Here is a 23,083-nt window from a genome sequence, read left to right on the forward strand (position 1 = left end):
CGCTCTTACTGTTGTTGAGGCCATTGTAAAAAACTTGCGGCTTATAGCGTCAAGGCGATGACCGTCTCGATCTGGTGGAGCAGTAACGGGAGACGCAGGGTTACGAGAACGACGCTGAGCAGCCTGGGCAACCACCGAATCTGGCTTCGGCTGCGCCATGAGGCATGCTGGGGATCCGACAGGCGCCTTATATTTCTTTTCCAGACGGGGCATCTGCGCCAGTAGGGAATTTGGCGTCTGCATTAACTTCACCCCTTCACTCCAAATAAAATCTATAATGGGAACCGTATGAACTTGCTTGAATGGTTGATTTTTTAAATCATAGAGGAAGCAATCCTCTTCCCTCTGGACTCGTGGTAACTTGAAGCGTTGAGGCGCCCTATCCATCAGCTGATGGAAACTAGCAATGTCCACCGGAGGAGAATCTCCTGGAGTAACCGGAGGGGGGGGGACGGTGTCTGAATTTGGTATTCATCCCAATCCGCCATATCGTCGTCATCATCACAAACCTCACCATCTTCGCGGTCTGGTGGACTCTCATCTTCGTCATCGGAATACACTGTAGTGTGTATTCGGACTGAAGTCTACACTTGAGGAGCAGGAGTTGGCAGAGTTGACCGTGAAGTCGAAACTGGAACTTCAACAGGCGCACGAGTAGAAGGTACTGTCGCATCTGTGGAGATGGCGGTAAACGCCTATTATAGTCGTCCAACATATGCTGGAGATTGGAGATGAGCGACAGAGGCAAAGTCGCAGTAGGAACTTGAATAGGTGTTTTCTCCTGTTGGAAATATTGGTCCTCATCATCCTCACCATAATCCTGGCACTTGATGACTAAATCCGATGGACTGCGTGCTGCCCTAAAGGACTTGTGTACATCTTCTACAGAGTCCAGCTCGAATCCGTGGCAAGCAAGGGCGAGGAAGGCTGAGGATCACTGGTGATAGTCAGGCACCCTGCGACGCTGGTGAAATGGGTCGACGGTGGTAGACCCAGTGACGACAGTGGCAGCAAAGGCAGAGGCAAAAGTAGAGGATGTTGTAGACGGAGCCGACGACGGCGATGACATAGGCGTCAACGGAACCAAACTTGAGGAATCCGCCGCCGCCGACGGAGCTTTTGTCGACGGGGTCGACGACGAAGACTACTTCTTCGTCGATGGAGTGGTCGTCGCCGAAGCGGACTTTTTGAGAATTCTCGTCGACGAAGATTTGGTCGTTGACAGAGTTTTCTTCGTCGACGACTAAGCAATGGGAATGGTAGATGACACAATCTTTAAACTGAGGGATAACTTCGTTGACGATGATGACGCCAATGAGACAGCCGTCGACGATCCTGCAGGAGACTTAGTCGTCACAGTCGCCGCCGACGAGCCGGCAGATTTCATCGTCGGGACGAACGTCGACGAGGAAACATGTTTTTTCACAGAAACATGTAGTGAAGATGCAGCAGACGCCTGAGACCCAGGTCTCGTGGGCGTGGAAGTAGTAGGAGGAGGTGAAGACACAGCAGGAGCCATAGAAAGAGACATTTTCTTCTTTTTAATGAATGGAGAAGGGATGTATGTCACCACAACGCATGCTTTTACTCTGCATGCGATTACAACGCAGTTTTTGCAACGCAAGTCGTTGCAACGACTTGCGTTGGGGGGCGCTGGATAGTGGAATAGTTTAATTTTCTAATCCAACTCCTGTACCCGTGGATAGTAGGGAAGGTGTTGGATAGAAAATTAAACTATTCCCTATCCTCCAGCGCCCTCCAGCGCAAGTCGTTGTAATGACTTGCGTTGTAATATCTGCGTCGTAATGGTAGTGCGAAGTAAAAGTTGCGTTGTAAAGGATGTTTCCCATGAAGAGGGCAAGTTCTGCACACTACTACGTTTAGATGCTGCTTGAGAAGTACCAGCCATTAGACTTTCGGCATCAGAAAGTATATTATCCTTGTCCTTAAGCCTCTGAAGCCACAGGAGGAGACGGCCTTCCCTGTCATTAAGGGTTTTTGTAGAAAAAGTTCTACAGAATTTACATTTACCCTCCTCATGGTCAGGGTAAAGACAGTAAATACACTTACTGTGTGGATCTTCAGAGTAAAGGCGTAGCTTTCCACAAGAAGAGCAAGGTCTAAATTAAGACTTCTTACTTGAAGACCTGCTGAAATCACAGGAAAAACCTGAAGAAAAGTTGAAAACTGAGCAGAGCTCAGGGAGACTCCCTTCACACGGCGTGCAGTTGAAAATCTGAGGTACTGAGCTCTGAGGAGAAGGTTCTGGAGGGCTGCTGGCGCCTGATTGGCTACAGTTTGGACCAGCATAATGACAGGAGTAGGCTACAAGTGTTTTTTCTCTTTCCATGCATTCCTATGTAGGAATTATGTCTGGGCATTTACTCCCTTTTTTCTAATGTATATTTCATGTGTTATGTTTTTACATATTATGAGTATGTTATTGCTATTTTAATTAACGTGGGACTCCCACTCCGACGATGGGAAATATTCAAGCATGTGAATCTATGAAAGACACCCTAATACAGGAGAATACCCATACCACTTCTGGTTGCAAACGCCACTTGTGACTAGCAAGATGCTGCTTGCTGTGTTTATATATCGTGATGCTGAGGCACCATGCAATGTAAATCACTGTTACAGAGACCTCCTAAAGTTACAAACAGCAATACAGTATCAGAACCCAGTGAGGGCAAGGGACCCCACACTGCCACATGGCAATTGAGTTGTCTGTCAGCACCTGGGTTGACATGTCCTTTAGATAAAGTAGGGAGGCATTAACAGCCATACCGAAGGAGCATAGCTTCATAAGACTGAATGTGATAGTGTGGCTACTTGGAATACCAGAGGCTCTTGATCTCCACGTTGTCCAGGTGACTTACCCATCCTAGACTGGATGCATCTGTCACGCCCAACATCAATGGAACTGGAGGGGTTAACAGTCTGTCTAGGTCAGTTGGTATCTGAGATCCACCACCGTCATCAGAGCTTGAGTAAGTGGCATCATTTTGAACTTCTGCTTCTTGAGGGACGAGTTCAATATTCTGAGGTCAAAAGTTGGTCTCAAGTCGCCATTTCCCTTCAGGACCACGAAGGACCATGAATAGCAAGCTAACCCCTTGTTTGTCTCAGATGTCATTTTAATCGATTTCATGGTCAGCAACTACATCCTTTCTTGGGACAGAATAGCAGCATGATTTGCGGAAACTTGGGGGGGAAAGCGAAACACTAGATTCATCCCCCTCTTACTCCCCCTCCTGGTCTTAACTGGCTGATGGAAGGGAAACCAAAAGGGTTTGAAGGCAGCCAATTCACGTGAGGAGAACTGCTGTTGCTGTTGGTAACTTCTCCCCTACCAAAGCCCCTGCACATGGAGCCATGTAAAGGCTCAACAGGACGTGAAGGTGTCCCGGACAATAGCCAGGAGCCCATCAATATAATGGGATCTTCTGATACTTTTTTTTTTCACAACCAATTTTATTGAGCAAAAGAGTATCAAGAATGTGGTATCTTCACACACCAAGATCCCCACAACAGTATCAATGTAATAGTGACATGCATAGTAGTCCATGAAGCAAGTGTCAATGAAGCCCGGCTTTAAAAATGCCCTAACAACCCATCCCAACCCCAACTACACCCCCACCCGTACCCAACACCCCCCCCCCCGCCACACATGTACAGAAGCAACACAAAGACGATACACATAGAAGAAGCAGGTATAATGCAACCAGGGTTTTGCCATTCGGGCCAGAAGAGTCACTGCGATCAAATGTCCTCCTCCTGCTCCGCCGGGGGTTCCAAGGACAGGCCACGGTAGTCGGCCCACCGCTTCCAGATCTTGAAGTGTTTGCGTGGGCAGCCCCGCGCCTCAAAGACCGGTTTTTCAAGACCCATAAAGTAGTCCAACCCAGCCTTCCACGCAGACAGGGGGGGGGCCCTCACAGATTTCCAGGCCCGAGCCAGGTCACGCTTAGCAACCACCAGGCCCAGGAGCAACAGATGACGCTTATACATGTTGCCCCCAACCCCTTCCATAATGTGCAGCAGGCCTAGCCGGTGGGTTCGAGGAAGATCCCAGCCCAGGACCTCAGCCAGGCAACTCCATACGCCCCTCCAGAATCCAGCCAGGCGACCACACGACCACACCGTATGCAGCAGGGAGCCAGGCACTTCCCCACAGCGCAGGCACTCCGATGACGCAATCAAACCAGCCTTCCACAGACGTTCACGTGTATAATAGGCACGATGCAGGTATTTGAATTGTATCAGGCGGAGCCGAACCGCAATAGCGGTGCCGCGCGGGGACTCCAGCGCCTCCCTCCAATCGTCCTCATCCAAGGCGCCCACGTCTACCTCCCACGCCTCCCGAAGGGAGCTGAGAGTGGATGAGCAGTGAGTAACAAGTGACTGATAGATCCTAGAGACCTTCTTGTCACCCAAGTCTCCCATAAACACTTTCGCCTCAATCGGACTGAACTCCGGCAGGGAGTCGAGGCCGGCAATGCTCGGGGCGAGGGCATGCCTCAGCTGTAGGTAACGGAAGAACTGGGACTGAGGCATCTGGAACTCCACACGGAGTTCCTCAAAGGACTTGAGGGTGGCGCCTGATACGACCTGGCCCAGTTGTGTAATTCCAATAGCCTCCCAACCCTCGAACCCGGCCAGGGCCGCCAGTTCCGGGAGCAAACCGTTGTGCCACAGCGGCGTTTCAGCCGTTAATTTGCCCCACCAACCCATGCGGCGCAGAGACTGCCGCCACACTGCAAAGACCACTTTAGTTACCGACGGCAACCCACGGCGTATACGGGCCGAATAAAGAATGGTGTGGAGCGTACGATCTCCCATGAGATGTCTCTCCAGGGCATAGGCCGGGTCACTCCTATCCCCGTACCACCAGTCATTGAGGACAAGTAGATGTGACGCCTGGTAGTAGGAGAGGAGGTCGGATGTGGCCAAACCACCACAGTATGTGGACAGAAAGCACGTCCTCAGGGCCACCCTGGCTGCACCGCCATCCCACAGGAAGCGGCTCAGCACAGAGTTCACCTGGCGGAACCACTCCATGCCAATAGGGTGCGGAAAGTGTTGGAGTTGGTACAACAGCCTCGGCAGCGCCACCATCTTAAAGATGGCCGACCTCCCAAAGATTGTAAGGGGCATCCTGGACCATGTTTTGATATCAGCCTGGACCCGTTCCCACACCGGCAAGACACTGCGTGTCCAGGCCACGGCTCGCGAAGTCGAGAGGAAGACACCCAGATATTTCAGGCCGTCCGTCGCCACGCGCAGGTCGGCGGCCCAGGGGTCGGCAACCACTCCGCCATGTAAAATCCACAGGGTCGATTTAGACAAATTAAGGTGGAGCCCCGAGACTTCGCCAAACCCCCGCATGATCTCCAAAACTCGAGGGCCCGAGCGCCGCAGGTCGGTAAGGAACAGGAGGACGTCGTCAGCGTAAAGTGCAATCCGATCTGTTAGGGTATCGTTCCAGACAAAGCCACGTAGATGGGCATCCATTCGTATCCGCGACGCCAGGGGCTCCATGGCCAGGGCGAACAGATAGGGGGACAGCGGGCCACCCTGCCGAGTACCACGTCCGATTCGGAAGCTCCCTGAGACCGCACCGGCTACACGGACCGACGCCGTAACATTGGTGTATAGGAGACGGATATAGGACAGGAAGACAGGCCCTAGATTGAGGCGGGCCAACAATGTGAACAAATACGCCCAACTCACTGAATCAAAGGCCCGGTCCATGTCCGCAAGGAGGAGTGCGGCCTGTTCATCCCTAGCACCCATGGCGTCGATCGCTGCCTGCGCCCGCCGGATATTATGCCGGGTGGCCCTGCGCGGCATGAACCCGGCCTGGTCAGAGTGGACCAGATCGGCGATGTGGGGCAGAAGGCGGTTCGCCAGGGCTTTCGCCAAAATCTTGGCCTCGATGTTGAGGAGGGAGATCGGCCTGTAAGAGTCGTGCCGGTCCGGCGCCCTGCCTGGCTTTAAAAAGACCACAATCTCGGCATGACGCCAGTCAGGTGGCAGCTCGCCTCTAGTCCGCGCTGCCTCCAGGGCGTTGCGAAAGTGGGGTCCCAGCTGGACATGGAACTTTTTATAAAATTTGGCAGGATAACCGCTCGGGCCGGGCGCCTTCCCAGTATTCAATTGGCCAAGGGCCTCCCCAAGTTCCTCGGACGTAAGCGGGGCCTCCAAGGCCATTCTAGTCTCCTCCGGGACTGCCTGCGGGAGTAGGTCGTCCAAGTAGGAGGCAATCTCGCCCTCCACCAAGGGGTCACGAGGAGCGTATTGTGCCTCGTAGTAGCGGGCAAAGCTAGCCGCCAACCGACCCGGGTCGGTCATAACCGAGCCGTCCTCCGCCGTAAGGCCGGGTAGCTCAAGGGGCTGGAAAGTCGCCTGGCAAAGCCTATGTAACATGGTGCAGGACTTATCGCCCCACTGATACACCCTGCTGCGCGTGGCGAGCCACGCCTGTCGGGCCTCCTCGTACAGGACCGAGGAATATGTCTGCTGGGCCTGCAGGAGCTGTCGCACGACGCCCTCGTCACCCCCGAGTCGACCACGCTGCTCCAGCTCCTCCATGCGGGCCGCGGCAGTCACAATGGCCTCCCGACGCTCCCGCCGAGCGGCCGCACACCAAGCTATATCAATGCCCCGGATCGTAGGCTTCAGCGCCTCCCACACAACAATGGCATCGACACCCCCCACCAAGTTCTCGCGCCAGAAGTGATCGATCTCTTCGCGTAAATGCGCCACGTACTCCGGCCGCTGCAGCTGCCAGGCGGACATACGCCAGCGAAAGGGTTGCCGTTTAGAGGGGAGGGTTACGGTGGCTAGGACAGGGGAATGATCCGAGAGGCCCCTGGGGAGGCTCAGACAGGCACCCGGTACAAACAGATAGTCGAGTCTCGAGAAGGACCCATGCACCGCCGATACATACGTGAAGGCCTGCACTGCGGGATGAAAATGCCACCACACATCAATCCAGCCCAGACTACGCACAGTCGCACACAATCGGGTGGGGGCAGCCGCGGGGGGGGGGTCAGACACTACATGCGCTCGCCTCAGGCGGTCCAGGCCCACATCCATGACCTCATTCCAATCACCCCCCACCACGGTCAGGACCTCGGGAATTTCGTCCCACAACGCAAACAGCCGCTCAGACAAAGCCCATTGCAGGGGGGGAGGGGCGTAAACACTACCAAAGACCACCGGCTCGGAACCCAGTAGGCCTTTTACAAAGACAAACCTGCCCTGAGGATCAATCCATTGCTTCTCATGGACATAGGCCACCCTACGATGTACCAATATGGCCACCCCCCGTGATCCCCTTGTAAAGCCAGCATGATAGACCTGTTGATAACCGAACCTCTGAAGGCTAAGGGCCTTGGAGCCCAGCATGTGAGTTTCCTGGAGCAGGAGTACATCCACCATCTCCCTCTTTCCCCACCGCAGCACAGCCCCACGCTTGATCTTATCCAGGATACCCCGCACATTCCATGTCACCACCCGCAGGGTCTTTGAAGGAGACATAAGCGCAGTATCAGCCATTGTCAACATACAGTCCAGAATCTGGCCCTCCCTCCCACCCTGGTGCAACCCGCAAATCGACAAGAATCAAAGCCTCAGACATGTGTGGACCCACCCCCCCAGCCCGCAAACTCAGCGCCCCCTTCCCAACCCAGAACCCCCCCAACAAGTGCAACACCAGAACTCCCCCCCACGCCCCACACCCACCACCCCAATACCTCAGAAAACATTGAAGTATCTGTCGCGGCATGGAGAGACCCGGGTCCAAAACAGAGGACCCAGGGCCCGCCATACCAATGGATCCCCACAGCCCCACAATAACACACACACACCACCCCCCCAACAACACTCACATCCGTGAGGGTCTGAGGCCCACAAATGGTACCCTCCGAGCCCCACTGCGTCCCCATGGCAATAACTGAAGTCTTCACATGGGAGCCGACTGGCACATCAAGGACAGAATGAAACAGTCTCACCAGCCAAAGCAGAGCAGTTCAGTATGCAGCATACAAAGTGCGTGTAGGCCCAGCAATGTTCAGCTGCCCGCATCGGAGTGTTCCGAGTCCCTGGCACCACCCGATTGCGATGCACAGGCGGAAGCCGATCTTTTCTTGGAGCGAGACCTCCGATGGCGGCCCTTCCTGTTCGGGCGATCCGTCCGCTCCGGCGACGATCCCTGAGACCTGCCCGGGTCCAGCCCCGGCCGGGCATGGGGCCGGAGTCGCACCGCCTCATCGGTCCAGCGGAACACCTCCTCCGGCGAATCGAAGAAATGGGTCCGAGACTGATATATTACTCGCAGGCGAGCCGGATACAGGAGCGAGTACTGGAGCTTGAGGCCCCTAAGCTTAGCCTTAGCGTCCATGAAGGATTGCCTCTGTTGCTGCACCATCTTCGTGTAGTCCGGGAAAATCATGATAGTATGATTCTCGAAGGCGAGTGAGCCCTTGTTCCTCGCCTCCCGCAGGATAACGTCCCGGTCATGATAGTTCAGCAGGCGAGCGATAACTGGCCGCGGGCGTTCACCCTCCGGCGGCCGCTGGGTCAGAGCCCTGTGGGCCCTCTCAATCACGAAGCACGTAGACAGTGCCCCTTCGGGGAGCCAGCTCTCCAGCCACCCGGTTAGGAACCGCTCCATGTTGTCCTTCTCGCACCGCTCTGGAAAGCCAATGAAGCGGAGGTTGTTGCGCCGCGCGCGCCCTTCTGCATCTTCCACGCGGGCCGCCAGTGTCTTTTGGACGCTCTCCACCTCCGCCAGTCGCTTCTTTAGGCCACTAATGTCCGCCTCAGTCTCCGTGATACGGGTCTCAGCCCCAGCGATCCGCTCCACCGCGTTGCGGAGGTCCTGGCGCAGGAGCGTGACATCCGCCCCAACCGCTCCAATCTTGGCATCGAGCATGTCTCGGGATTGGGTGATAGCCGCCAGTATAGCTGCATTGTCCGGCCCGGGGCCACCGCTGCCACCGGCCGCCCCGGCGCCACCACTCGGCCCGGTGAATTTATCGATGGGGCCATGTTTAGGCGAGCCACCTCCTCTGTCCCTGGTCATGGCAAGCGCTGGGCAGGGCGGACACCACCCTCGAACCTTCGGGTACTGTCACAAGTCCTGAGCGGGACGGCCCAGATGAGGCCGCCGTGATCGGGTGTCGCGAAAATCGAGGTCCCGGCGTCACCCCGGCAGGACAGGCCGCACCCTGCACTCGTCCCCACAAGCAGCCGTCCAAGGTACAACAGGAAGAATCTGTGGGTCCGTGGTCTGTGGGCAGCCGTATCTAGCGGGCCGGGCCAGGAGAGGCTGATCGGATGCCACTACCGTCCACTAGTCCGTCACCGGCCGCTTCGGGGCACAAGGAACCCCGTCTCCAGACTGTCGCGGGGCCACGCCTCACCGCCACCGCTCGTTGGTCATTCAGGGGGTGAGCCGAGGGGTAGGAGCTGTGGGCACCGTCCCGATCTCCAGGCGATCGCGGCCGAAGAAATGAGCCAAGGGCGGCGTAGCGGATGCCACCCGCACCCGCCAGGTCGCAACTGCCACCAGGCGTCGCGAAACTCGAGGACCCCGGTCTCCGGCCGGCCACCAGGCCGCACTCCGCCGCCGCCTCCCTCCGATCGCAGGAAGGGAAGAATTGCAGGATCAACACACCAAAGTAGACAGGAGACTTCACCAGATCGAAAGCAATCACTGGGCACCAACAGTGGGCTCGGGGGTCAGGATAAATGATCAAATTAAGTCCGGGCCGGCGGGAGCTCTACTAGGCTGCGACCGCCATCTTCGCCCGCCAAGCCACGCCCCCCATCTTCTGATACTTTTGATGAAATTGGCAGAAGGAGTAAACAATCCCAGGAACGAGCTGAAGTGTTGGTTTCCTTAAAGCATTGAAGCACAAAATGTGCACTCTCTAAACATAATAGTGCCTCATTAAACGGCCTTTCCATAAGTAAGGAAATTCCCTGGAAAATATGGTCGAAACCATCTTGGTATTAAGTTAAATGTCTACACAGGTGCCCATATTCTAACACAATCGGTGGTATGCAGACCAGAACTCAAGAGGTATTTTGCTGCGCCTTGGCCATCCTGTACTGTCAGTGCAAAGATATTTTGATTGTCTTTAGGTAAAGCAGGCAACTTCTCATTAGCCATGCCGCAAAGGGTATGAGTGTAGTAACCCAAGAGGCAAACAGCATTCAAGGATTGTAGTGCTAAGCTAGCAAAGGAAAATACTCTTTTTCCCATAGTATTTATCATCTATGATTAGCTCTCCGGCAGAACAGTGGCAAAGAATTCGGATTGGGTTTGCTCATAGATGCCTGAAATATAAGGCTCTTAGGACTAGGATGCTGAGTCAGGAAATTTGGATCCCCTGGGAAATGTCACTACCATCTAGCAATCAGGCAACTGACTTATGGGGTCCAGCAAGGCTTGGACCAAGCCACCATATGCAGCTCAGTCAAGGTATCCTTAAATGGCAATAAGGGCTCCAAAGTAGAGTGCCCGGGCTGCAAACAACATTTTGGTCAGAAAGTTAGCCTTACTTTAAAGTGCAGGAAGCTGTTAGTGGTATGCACAGCCGTAGAGGTGGTAGACTATCACAAAAGAAGCATTCTCTTCTTTAGGGACCACCAATGGAGTATTCAATTCCATCTCTGGGTTTGTGGCCAAATGATTAGTGTTCTGTAGATCAATTCATAAGCCAGCATTAATGTACTGAGATGGGTGCAAAAAGGTCCACCTTTTCGTTGATGTGTTCACTGTGGGAATATGCTCAACTCCCTGAAAAGTATCAGAATCTGAATCAAAAAGGTACTGCCTCTGAGGTAAGGGAACAGAAGGGGAGGTATCCTCAAACTGAAGGTGAGTATTGTTTATTGTAGAGCACTACATGGTGGGTGCTCTAGCCAAAGCAGGTTGCAGATCTTCAATCAAAGGTCGGACAGAATCTGGTAACAGGGCCTCTAGATTCAGGGTCAGCACTAATAAAGGAACAACTGGTGGGGGCCAGTGACCAAGAAGTCAATGCACTGTCTGGCACTGGAAGGGCTGAGTGTGCACATGGTCTGTTGGAGTCCAGGGGGAAGTTGCAGATGGAAGTCTGATTGGCGGCCCAGGCAGATCATTAGGGCCGGAGGCCCACCAGAGGGATCTGGAACCATCTTGTAGAGCTGCAGCATGGCCTGCTTGAAGTTCACAGGATGCTGTGGAGTCAACAATGGCCTGGAAAACACAGCTTCATTGGCCCCAGAATAGTAATCGGATCAAATTGGACATCTTCTACAGAACAGCAATTGGATCAAGTTGGATTTGAAGCAAGAGTCAAAGCGTTTTAGCGCAGACTATGAAAACACTTCTTGGAGCGGGAGATATCTTTAAAACCTAATCTTTTCATGCCCAGCCAGAACCCGATGGCGGAAAAAACAATTTGAAGATGGAGTCGATGCCCATGCGCACTGTGACCATAGGGAGGAGTCACCTATCCCGTGACTACAAAGATTTATTCGACAAAAACAAAGTGCAAACATCCGAGCCCAACACCAGATGGTGATCTATGATAAAGTATACAATCTACAGCTGATATGCCTCAAACATCAGTGTTAGCTCAACTAGAATGTTAGGTTTGAGTTCTGGTTATCCCTATTGATAGAATGTTTGTACTTGAAGAAGACAGTTGAGAGAGCCTGACCTGGCCTGATGGTGGCTGCGCTAATACATTGTAGTGACATTCCCAGAAAATAATATACATTTTCATGACAGTAACATTCCACAGTATTCACCAAAAGCACAGATCCAACATTACCTCATAGCTGCCACCTGTCCAAAATATCTTCATTTCTCTACGCCGCCAGGCAATTACGGAACTCGTAATAAGTGTAAAGGGTACCAAGTACAGAAGGGCAGGTTGTCCCATCTTCGTCAGTGCAAGAACAACAAAGGTCAGCACCATGCCAACTGCGTAAGCTGGAAAAGAAATTAACCAAAATAGCATGGGTACTTTTATAGGCATCTATAATTACCAAGAAAATGATGCGATGCAGTGTCATACTTTCCTTTGCCTTATAACGTCTTTGAGATAATTGGGTTCTTGGTGGCACTTTATTTTTTTAAGGTATGCAAACCTACTGCTACCAGTTCGTTAACACACTGAGTGGCTTGAGCTTCGTTGCAATGAGTATTTCTCTTCACCTGATGCCCTTGACTTGTTCACTGCAGTGTTCCACCTCCTCTGGAGCGTGTGCATTGCAATGCCTGAGGACTATTTCAAATCTCAAAAGCATGCAGAATCATCATAAATTAAATTCTTTATGTTATGCATGAAATGTAAATAGAAAGCAAACCTATTTTTATTTTTCACAACTGTTGCAGGTTTTTTTTCTTTTTTTGTTTCAAATGTTTTAGTTGGGACTTGCATTTTGCCTGCTGAAAAACAAGATAAACAAGCACTGACAACGCCTATAGTTTTGGCCTCATAAGCCAAAACTGGCATGCACAAATGCAGCTTTTACACTTTTGCACATTAAAGCCAGACGTATTGGATTAGTCAATGCTTGTTTTTAATGAGCACGTTATTTACCTCTGGGATTGCTCTTTCTAGTGGCTAATTTATTTAACTGCAGATTCTGCAACTTAGATTTACCCCCAGGCACCAGCTTTGAAATATAAACTTTTCACAGCAGAGCTCCTGAGTGAAGCTTGGTGGCATCATGGAGCTCTGCGTTGGCTCCATAATGCCCTGAAAATGAGTGCGGCTGCTATAAACGCCGCCCATACGTCGTGACATCAGTTTTTTTTATCCTTTCTGTGCCCTTAGACGCAAAGAGTGAACACTGTTGTTAAAAGAATGCTGACTACAACCTTGGACCTTTTTAGATGTTAAAGAGAGGCCACTCCACAGAACAAAGTTGGGAGAGAAGTGAAAATTCTGCGCTTACTGAAGTATCCACCAGAAACAGCTTACCTGAAGGTAAGAAAGTTCTTCTGATAGATACTTCTAACCATAGATTCCACACCTAAGAACAGTGGCAGCTCATCCGCTAAGGTGGAGGAGCCTTGCCCCACTGCCAGGAAGAAGCAAAAGAAAGGAAAAAATAAAATGATAATAACGTGACATTATTATCATTTTATTTTATTCTCCTGCTGCGGCAGCATGCGTGAGGGGCAGGGCGGGGCGGGGCTGCAGAACTTGTTCTCAGTCATTCAGAACTCATAGCAGGAGAGGTAGAGGCACGAGGGTATACAGGAGTCCTCTGGTTCACGTCAGCCAAAATACATCATCTAGCCAGTGTTCCTACGGACACTCCAAGTTGCAGATAATTTTATCATTGTACAATCTGGAAGGTGGTGAAGAGATCTATCCAGGGTTTCCCTCACTGTTGGAAGACACCCTGCACCACCTCTGGGTGCAGATGATTCTCGTGCCAGACAACATCTGCTCAGTTTATCCACTCTGGCATTCGGGGACCCTGCCAAATGATATATGTTCGGTAAGGTACCCTCTGGCTCCAACCACCTCCAGAGACACAAAGCCCCCTGGCACAGGACTTCAGACGACACTCTGTCCTGCTTGTTGCAGTATCACATAGATGTGGTGTTGTCTGTGAGAACGTGAAACAGCCTTCAATTGATGGACTGTAGTAAAGCCTTCCGACCCAGATGAATAGCCTGCAGCTCCAGTAGATTGATATGTAATCTGCAGACTGCTGGAGACTAGAGGCCTCTGATCTCCACCTCCTAAAGATGACCATGTGAGCCTAGCAGTAGGGCATCTGTATCCATTGTCAGCTCTGGCTGGGGAAGGGAGAGCGGCTTGCCACTGCTTTTGAACAGCAACTACTGCAGCCCTCGAGCAGTCGCTTCTGAGACCTAGATGATGTCAAAAAGGCTGCCTTAATGATGGGTCCAATGAAACTTCAAGTACCATTGTAGAGTAGGCATGTGCCACCTGGCATACTTGAACAGGAGGCTGCATGAGGCCATGAAGCCTCAAAGTCACCCTCACCATGATTCAGAAGCAAGCGTGAAACATCGGGATCATAGCCCAAATGCACTGTACTTGCTGCTCTGGAGGAAAACGCCCAGAAATTCACTGTGCCCCAAGAGTAGAAGCCTCTGCAAAGGATACATGTGGGACTTTGGCTCATTTATAGTGAATCCCAATGATACCAAGAGTTCCACCATCATCTGTAGGTGGGCCACGACTTACTGCTGCAATCCTGCCTTCAGCAGCCAGTCATTGACATACAGCAATACTGTAACTCTTGACCTCTAAAGATGGGAAGCGATCACCACCTTCAACTTTGTGAACACCTGTGAGACTGCAGGAAGGTTATATGAAAATAAACGTCCAGCAAATCCAAGTACACCATCCAGTCTTCCAGACGCAGAACAGGCGGAATATGGGCCAACATGGGCATTTTGAATTTGTTCTTCCACAGGAAGGCATTCAAGAGACAAAACAGGAAAGGCCTTTTTCGTGACAAAGAAATAGTGAGAGTAGCAACCCCCGCCTTTTTCCTAGTCCGGTACTATCTCAATGACACCCCTGGAGAGCAACATACGTACCTCTTCTAGCAGGATGAAAAGGTGCTCCTTCGAAATTAGTACTGATATGGCAGGAAGGAGAGAAAAGGCACTGCATAGCCGTGTTGAACACTCTGTATTCTTCTCTGCACTGGTTGGGCATGCTTCAGTGAGTGCAAACTAAAGTGGGTTGTTGGCAGTGGTGGTGGGGAGGAGGAGTTAGAAGGCTGATGTCCCTGCTGGCCCTTATGCTCCAAAATATCCATGTTGAGAAGGACTTCGCAAAGTAAGTTTCCTGCACAGGTTTGGATACCAAGGATCGCTAAGGCAGTTAGGACCAGTATTGTCCTTCGTAGTTATGCCTAGATGAGGTCCACTGGATTCTCTAGTAATGCACAGGCCTCCTTAATGGATATGGTGAAGGGGATGGCTTGCTCCCCACCGCAATAGCCCTCATGATACGGGTACTGATGATGCCTTTTTTACTTTGATTTACAGAACGCAAGTAGGCTTGATGCCTCTCCCAAGACAGATCTTGTATCACCACACTGGAAACCAACAGAAAAGTGTGCCTTATTTGCAGTAGTACTTCCAAGTGCCAAGGTACTAGAATTACAGCTTCCCTCCACTGAGACCAAAACAAATGTTTTGACAGCAGTTCTGCAATCTGGGCAAGCGGAATCTGAGCCCCAACTTCCATTTAATGATGCCTTCACCGATTCTCTGATGGCTATATGGTCAAAACCATGTGCTTGTCTGCCTGTGAATAGGTCAGGCAGCGAGAAGTCATTGAAAAGCGCTTAGTGACCGGGATTTTCTTACTAAGCATTCCACTCCAGACAGCCTTATTGTGCAGGCTTCAACCTGCAACATCTATTCAGATTAATTTCTAACCACTCCTCTGGATAGGGAATCCAAGAGAACTGGTGCCTTTGGCAAATGCATGTTTGCTTCTGCCACTCTGGCCCTGTTAGCTGCGAACACAATATACTGGGCCCTACACACACATGCCCTTTGAGACATTTTATATTATGCTGTGTGTATTTTTATAATGCACTATCACCCATAACGACATCCTGCTGCTTGGCAGGTGAGCGTTGCAAGCTATGTAGGGACTTACTTAAAGAGCCAAATCGTCCACTTCTTTTAGAATTAAAGAAGAGAACAGGAGGCCCTTATGTGGTGTGCGAAGATGTCCCATGCTTTAGGGGTCACCTTCGAGTGCATAAGTGTACACTTATAATACAACTCAGAATCGTGTTCCAAATCCCGGCTCAGAGGCCACACCTCATCCAAGTCTTTGAATGATATCTGCTTCCTGCAATCACAGCATGGCTTGAAAGCTGTCATTTTTGGAGAGGAAATCGCTCAATGCACAATGAGATAGTTGTAGAAGTCATCAGAAAACTAAGAAAATCGGGTTTGGAGCTCCAGATCCGATTTGAAAGGCATGAACTAACCGCGGTGCGTTAGGGGGTGCTTATATGCGCCATTATTTCCATGGCAGAATGGACTGGAGCCAATGCGCAACAGCACAACGCCACCAGGCGGATTAACGCAGCCCTGCAAACAAAATCTCCGGATCCAGTTTGGTCCTTGGTAAAATTATACAGTCAGGAATCTGCAGATAGAAGTATCTATTACAAACGTAAGGATAATCAAAGGCCAAGCAGTTTTCTTTACTAGAGCCTGAGAAAGGTATTGCTCGCATAACATTTGTGTATGGCACAATATATTATCTAAGAGTCTGATTTAGAGTTGCATGGTATGGCTGAACACAGAATACTGGAGCCAGAATTACCATTTGCAGCTACTGCTACCTTCCCTATATTGTGCAATTCATATTGTAGACAGATATAATGGGGAATAACCAGGTCTCTTCCAGCATTCTTTATCACTGTTATGGCCATGTTTCCACACACAGATTCCTCTTGCTCCAACTGGAGGAATCTGCGCATGGAAACAGAGTGGGAGACACCGGGTGCTTGTCCACACCTGATGAATTTAGAATCAGGCGAGGCACTATCTTCCCAATGATATTTAGAGCTGCTTGACTTAGAATCGGGCCCCAAATGTGATTTAATCTTGGTTGACATCTGCTTGCTCTTATTGCCTTGTGCATAACATTCTCCCTCTGGACATCAAGCAAAAAAAGTTGAAATGTGTATGTTCTTCATATTTACAAGACATGACATATCTGTAGGTATATAAACATATCTGCACAACTGGGCAAAAGGGAGTCTATCACAGTATAATGGCACATTGAAATACTACATTTTCTCCTCTGCTGTCATCTAGTTGGTCGTCATCTAGTCGGACATATAGAAAAAGATTGATTTTATTTTATTCTTTGATATATATACGAATGTAGCAGAGTGAAACGTTGCTCACAAATAAAAAATATACTTTTTCTTGCAAACATTCTCTTTAAGTGGTTTCTTACAACACCAAACTATCATAAGGATAATGCATGTTTGATACAGCAGGGCTCTTACTATAATCCACACAAGCACATGTTCTAGTTGTTAAGATGTTACTGAGAGAATGTTTAAAGAATTCAAAATCGCATACCTACGGCACAGGAAATATAATAGCTGCATGAGGATGTCAATCGAACCTCAAACCTTCGACAGTATGCAATTAATAGACCTGCAAACAAAAGATGTACATAACATGGTCAAGACAATCCAGGTACATTGGAACTAGGCACCTACCACTTGTTACCCACAGAAAAGCTTAACAGCACAATAGCATCATACATTAATTGGCTGATTTCTACAGTTTGCATATGTTGTATTGGCCATTAATGCGCGTCACAACACAGTTTCATTTTGCTTTTAGAAAAGTTGTAAGGACACATACCTCACCTATTATACTTTCTGCTTCCACTAGTCGAAATTAACATGTAGGGGCAGAAGATTCTTTGGGGTGATTCAACTCTAAATTGTATAAATATAAGACATTACATTTTCTAATGAATGGATCTAACGAAGTTTGCAGTACATGTTTGAAACTATAATTCAATGACTGTTAAATGCCCCAATGTAAGGTTATTTGTGCATTTCGCTGCTGGCCCACACAACGCATAAAACAGCTCCCCGGCCAATATTATTTTGTCAGAAAAACCCTATTATAGACCATGTCACAACAGCTGCTCTCAATTTTGGCCACAAGCTCATTAATGGAAAGGAATGATACCAGTGGCAGGAGGTTGAGCCTGTAGCTTTGGTCCGCTTTCGGTTGGCATGTTCTGTGTTTCATCTGGTTTCTCACTAGAAACTCACCTCGGTGGCCCTCTTGCAGTGTCTGTCTGGTAAACGCTAACGTGTGCAATTGCCGATACACATCCTAGTCCTATGGTGCTATATGGACATAATACTCCTTATTTGTAAGTTACGCCTCTTACACCACCAATGGCTGAGCCTTCTCGGTACAAGTCCCTTCCATCTAGAATTCACTTCCCTTAAATGCAAGGCTCTCCGCCTAACAAGCTTTGTTAAGCAATAGCGGAAGATTTGCTTTCTAAAGCAGGATTTGCAAGATAATCACAAAGGGACCCCATCAACTTGTGCTTATGGTTGTGTAGAACAACCAGAGTGCCTCCCTTGTTCTTGGATGAGGAAACCCTTCCAGCTAGCATTTTACTCAAGAAGGCACAACATGTACAAAACTGACTGGGTGTCATACTCCACCAAGATTATTTATACATGTGACCCAGTCATACCAGAGATGATACTGAGAGCGTAAGGTAGGTACACACAAAAATTCCCCTGGGAACACATAAAACGCATACTATACCTCACTCATCAACACTATTTGGCCACATTCTTAACTGTGGTAGCCATCTTTTTATCTCTTCCATCTCAAGCCTCCTCCCTCCCTCTTGGCATGACCCCAGAAGTGTCCTACAACTACAAAGAGGCAGAAGTTGAATAAGCGGTGAGGCAGCAGCTTCACTGTGAGAGAAGGTTAAGGACAATTTGCCCAACGATACATCAACTCTTACATACACTTAAAACACGCACACAGACACACACGCACACATGCACGAACGCACGCGCAGCCTTGCACTTGTCTCACAGTCAATTACATTAACACAGCATGAGCCATCTTTCTCCTTGAGGTAGATACAAAGGCAGCTTTCCCCAAAGCCTCCAAACCAGATGCTCACCCACACACAGCAGTACCCACTGGAACCACAGAGCACCTCGGGGGCACATCCATCTAGACCTGTTAGGAGGTGGACCTATATTCTGGCACCTCAAATCTGGATCAGCCCCTTGGACCACTCCCAGAGGTTGTATTCAAACATGTAGACGCCAAATACCATAACCTGGAGCATACCTGTGTACACTCAGAGTATTAAGAGAACCCTGCGACCCTTGCATCTCTCACCGTCCCACTTGCATCCTGGACTCCTCCCTCTCCGTGACCAGACAAGTCAACGCCGTCTCCTCGTCGTGCTTCAACATCCTGCGCATGCTACGTAAGATCTTCCGGTGGATCCCCACCGAGACCAGGAAGACGGTCACCCAGGCCCTCGTCACCAGCCGTCTGGACTACGGCAACACCCTCTACGCAGGTACCACCGCCAAACTCTAGAAGAGGCTCCAGCGGATCCAGAACGCCTCAGCACGACTCATCCTGGACATCCCCCGTCGCAGCCACATCTCCGGACACCTGAGAGACCTGCACTGGCTCCCGGTCAACAAGAGAATCACCTTCCGTCTCCTCACCCACGCACACAAAGCCCTACACAGCCAAGGCCCAGGATACCTCAACAGCCGCCTCAACTTCTACGCTCCCAAACGCCAGCTTCGATCGACCAGCCACGCCCTCGCCGCCGTCCCCCGCATCCGTAGAGCCACCACAGGGGGACGGTCCTTCTCCTACCTCGCCGCCAAGACATGGAACTCCCTCCCCACCCACCTCCGCCTGACCCAGGACCACCTCGCCTTCAGGAAGCAACTCAAGACCTGGTTGTTCGAGCAGTAGCAGATCCCCCTCCCCCAGGGCCTTGAGACCCTCTGGGTAAGTAGTGCGCTATATAAATGCGATGATTGATTGATTGATTATGTACATATAAAGTAGGCGTCCCGTTCACATGATTTATCTATGAAGGCATCCGAGATCTACTGGGGTGGTTTCTATGTAACTCGGCAGTATACAACCATAAGATCCAGGCATTCAAGAGGAGGTCCTAGGATAACAGCCTGGCATAAGCAACTCCTGAAGTGAGTGGGATTTGAAGGCAGAGTACTGATGTGGGGAGCCAAAAGAGGGCTACGGCACATGGAGATAGCTAGAGCTGGGAGACCCTAGTACACGGCCTAGAATATCCAGAACCAGAGCTCCCAGATGACGAGAGAGAAACAGAATAAAAACGAGGGCTCCTGACAGAAACACGTCAACAACAAATAGCATACGCTTAATTGCCAGCTACCACGAGACTACCGAAAGTCATACTTCACTGACATCACCCTACCCTACACACAACTAGGAAACTAGTAATACACTTGACCCAGCACTGTACGAGAGACCTACTCACAAGATGACTCTGGGGGAAGCGACTTAGTTATTGCTGTCAATCTATTGTTACCTGGACTTGCCAATTGACCATTTCTGTAGCAAATGAATGAAAGGAATATGAGAAAACTAATGCTGAATGAAACAAATTGCCTTATGATTATGTATTAAGCAGATGAAGAAGGGATAATCAATAAAATGTGTGTAAAAAAAAAAAAGATCCGGGCATTCACTCTGCAACAGCTCTTAATGCTAACACCTATGCTCGCACCTGTTCCATATTTTGAAAACTAAACTATTCACACCAAATCTATAACACACAGAAATGTCCCCCAACAACAGTAATACTGTGGGAGTCATCTGTACAGAACCACGCTCGCAACTACATTGGGCCAGGCACACCCCTAATGAAGAAGTGATAAGCATACCAGTTCAACTGCCCCTCTTTTCACACCCAGGAAGGCACTCTAACTGGCACTGCAGAATCTGGCTCGTCTGCAAATGGTAACTCCAATGTGTGTAGGTCATACAATATGTCCATCTTGATGCTCGCACTCTGTAAAGTACAACATATTTAAACGTCCACCGTAAATACTCATGTACTGGCACAAACACAAACCCAGCTCCCTCTCCTTTTTGTCTCTCGAGGTCACGCTCACTCAACAAGACATTGTAGAGAAACAAAAAAAAGAAAAAAAGCACTAGCGAAGACAATGAAACTGACACTGGCTGCCAGCCTTTTGGCTTTGTCAATGTTAGCATTTTTTTATTAATGTTTTTTGTAAAACCTAAAATTCGGGGAGGTTCTTGGCCCTCGACAATAATTTAAAAAAATCAATGGCTAAAAGCCAAACTATTTTTTGGTTTGAAGAAGCACATTTCGTCTCAGTAGCCCCTGGTACTGAAGAATCCTACCTTGTGTGAATGTGCTCTTTGACTTCAAGTTTATGACCAATCACCATTCTATTAACTCCCTCCATTGGAACATAGTGCTTGTAAATAGTATGTCAGTTGTCAGAATCCATACCATAAGCTGATTGTCGTCCTTAGTACACCTGGAAGGCTCAGAAGAGTTACACTTCCGTTAGCTTTGGTGTGGCTTCTCAACAACCTACCGTAACTCTGCTTGACAAACGCACTTGCAGGGGGCAGTGGCATTTAGAATGTTCTATTCTTAGGGAAGCCACGACCAGAGAACGCACCCCCATAGAATGTTGGGTACAAAAGGAAGGCCCCATGAAGGGGGCGATCTCCTCTCTCTACACTCTTGTTGCTATCGGCAGTCCATGCCCCACGGGCTCGCGACATGTCTTTCTGGGAACAAATAATTGAGAGAGACATCTCAAAAGAGGAATGGAAGCATGTGTGGTCAGACATAACCAAGAACAATCACTCAGTGACCCTAAGGGAGGCCCATTACAAGACACTTTTTGATTGGTACCTTTATACCGCTAAATACAAAAAGACATTCCCTGATTTTTCCGATCTCTACTGGCACGGCTGTGGCCTTCTTGGGGACTTCCGATCGATCATATCCAGATACACATGCAGGTCCTCAGGGCGAGGAAGAGGACCTCCGTAACCAAAAAATAGAATTGCCCTAATATTTTACGCAATCCATGTCATGTCATGCTACATAGGACAGATACATCTTGTTCTGGCAAGACTTACTGCCATCTGGCTATGCTGGAGAACTTCTTCAAATCCAAGACCCATCTGGTTAATTTGTCACAGAATCGGTGTAAGAAAGAATTCTGTATGTTTTTGCCTGGGATACCTTTTCAGAGACCATCAAAAGAAATACAACAATGTTATAGTATACACATATACTATGCATACAGAACGCAGTGTCCACTATGCATATTTGTAGTGTTCCATATTTACACTTCTAATAATGATCCCACTAAGGGTATTCAAAGCACACAGCATACATAAAACCTTCGGTATCCTGAAATACATTTCAAAGGCCAAAGGACTATTTTCCTTTTTATTTATTTTCCAGTCTTACCAGTATATTCTCTCTCTGCTTTTTGTCTTTCTTCATCAATTCCTCTTCTCCCACCACTTTGCTCATTAGCACTTTGAGGCAACTGCTTGACAGCGGGCAGGAAAACAGACTAAAACTCTGCACTCAGCAAGCAGGAGCGGATTCACAGCTCTAACTTGCTGAAAGCGAAGTTTGTGTTTGCTCTGACTTGATGGGAGCTGTCAAAGCTCCAGCCAAGTCAGAGCAAACATCAATGTTCCGGGGGTGGTCAACCCGGTACGCCGCAGGAGCCGGCCCGGGGTGGGGTGGGTGATTGGTACTCAACGGGGCCTATATGGTTCAAGGAGTGGGGGCCGTGTGGCACCCTCCTATTTGCACAAGTTGGCCCAGGGAGGTGGAGGTCCCCAGAGCTGTATACTGCCCGGGGAGGAGGCCGGACAGCACCCCTCCAGGTATTTGTTTTTATTGTTTAGCCCCCAGGGAGGTGGTGGTCCCTAGGGCATGTGGGGTCCATGCAGCCCCCCAGAATTTGTTGAATGTATTGCCAGAGGAAGGTGGTAGTCCCAGGGCTTGTAGTAAGCCCAGGAGGGGAGTCCGCGCTGCTCCCCTCTATAATTTAAATGAAAACCCCAGGATGATGGTGGACCCGGGGCTGGCAGTAGGCCAAGGAGGAGGGTCCACGCTACCCCCCTACATTATGAAAATAAAGCCCCGGGCCTCTAATGGCCTTATTGGGGGGGGGGGGGGGGCCCACCCAGGGGCCCTTTGAAAATTGTATAAGACCCAGGGAGGTGGTGGTCCCTGGGGCGGTCCGTGCGTCTCACCACAGCTTGTTGAATGTATTGCCCCAGGGAAGTGGTAGTCCCCAGGGCTTGTAATAAGCCCAAGACAGGGGTCTGTTCTGCCCCCTCCATAGTTAAAATGAAAGCCCCAGGGAGGTGGTGGTCTCTGGGTCTTTGCGGCGCCCCACAATTTATTGAATGTATTGCCCAGGGGAGATGGTAGTCCACGGG

At 49.9% G+C, this 23,083-nt stretch overlaps 1 protein-coding gene across 1 annotated transcript in view; it reads right to left on the reverse strand.

The window, feature by feature from the left end:
- The window catches only part of SPPL2A (signal peptide peptidase like 2A), a 311,837-nt gene that overhangs the window by 42,225 nt on the left and 246,529 nt on the right, over positions 1-23,083 (reverse strand). Inside the window, exons 14-15 of the mRNA XM_086958253.1 lie at positions 17,129-17,206; positions 11,838-11,998 (exon numbers count right to left, since the gene is read on the reverse strand). Of these exons, the coding sequence (XP_086814379.1) occupies positions 11,838-11,998; positions 17,129-17,206 (239 nt within the window). The remainder of the gene's footprint in view (positions 1-11,837; positions 11,999-17,128; positions 17,207-23,083) is intronic.

The sequence above is a fragment of the Lissotriton vulgaris genome, chromosome 2_1 (genome assembly GCF_964263255.1).
Source record: "Lissotriton vulgaris chromosome 2_1, aLisVul1.2, whole genome shotgun sequence".
Taxonomy (NCBI): domain Eukaryota; kingdom Metazoa; phylum Chordata; class Amphibia; order Caudata; family Salamandridae; genus Lissotriton; species Lissotriton vulgaris.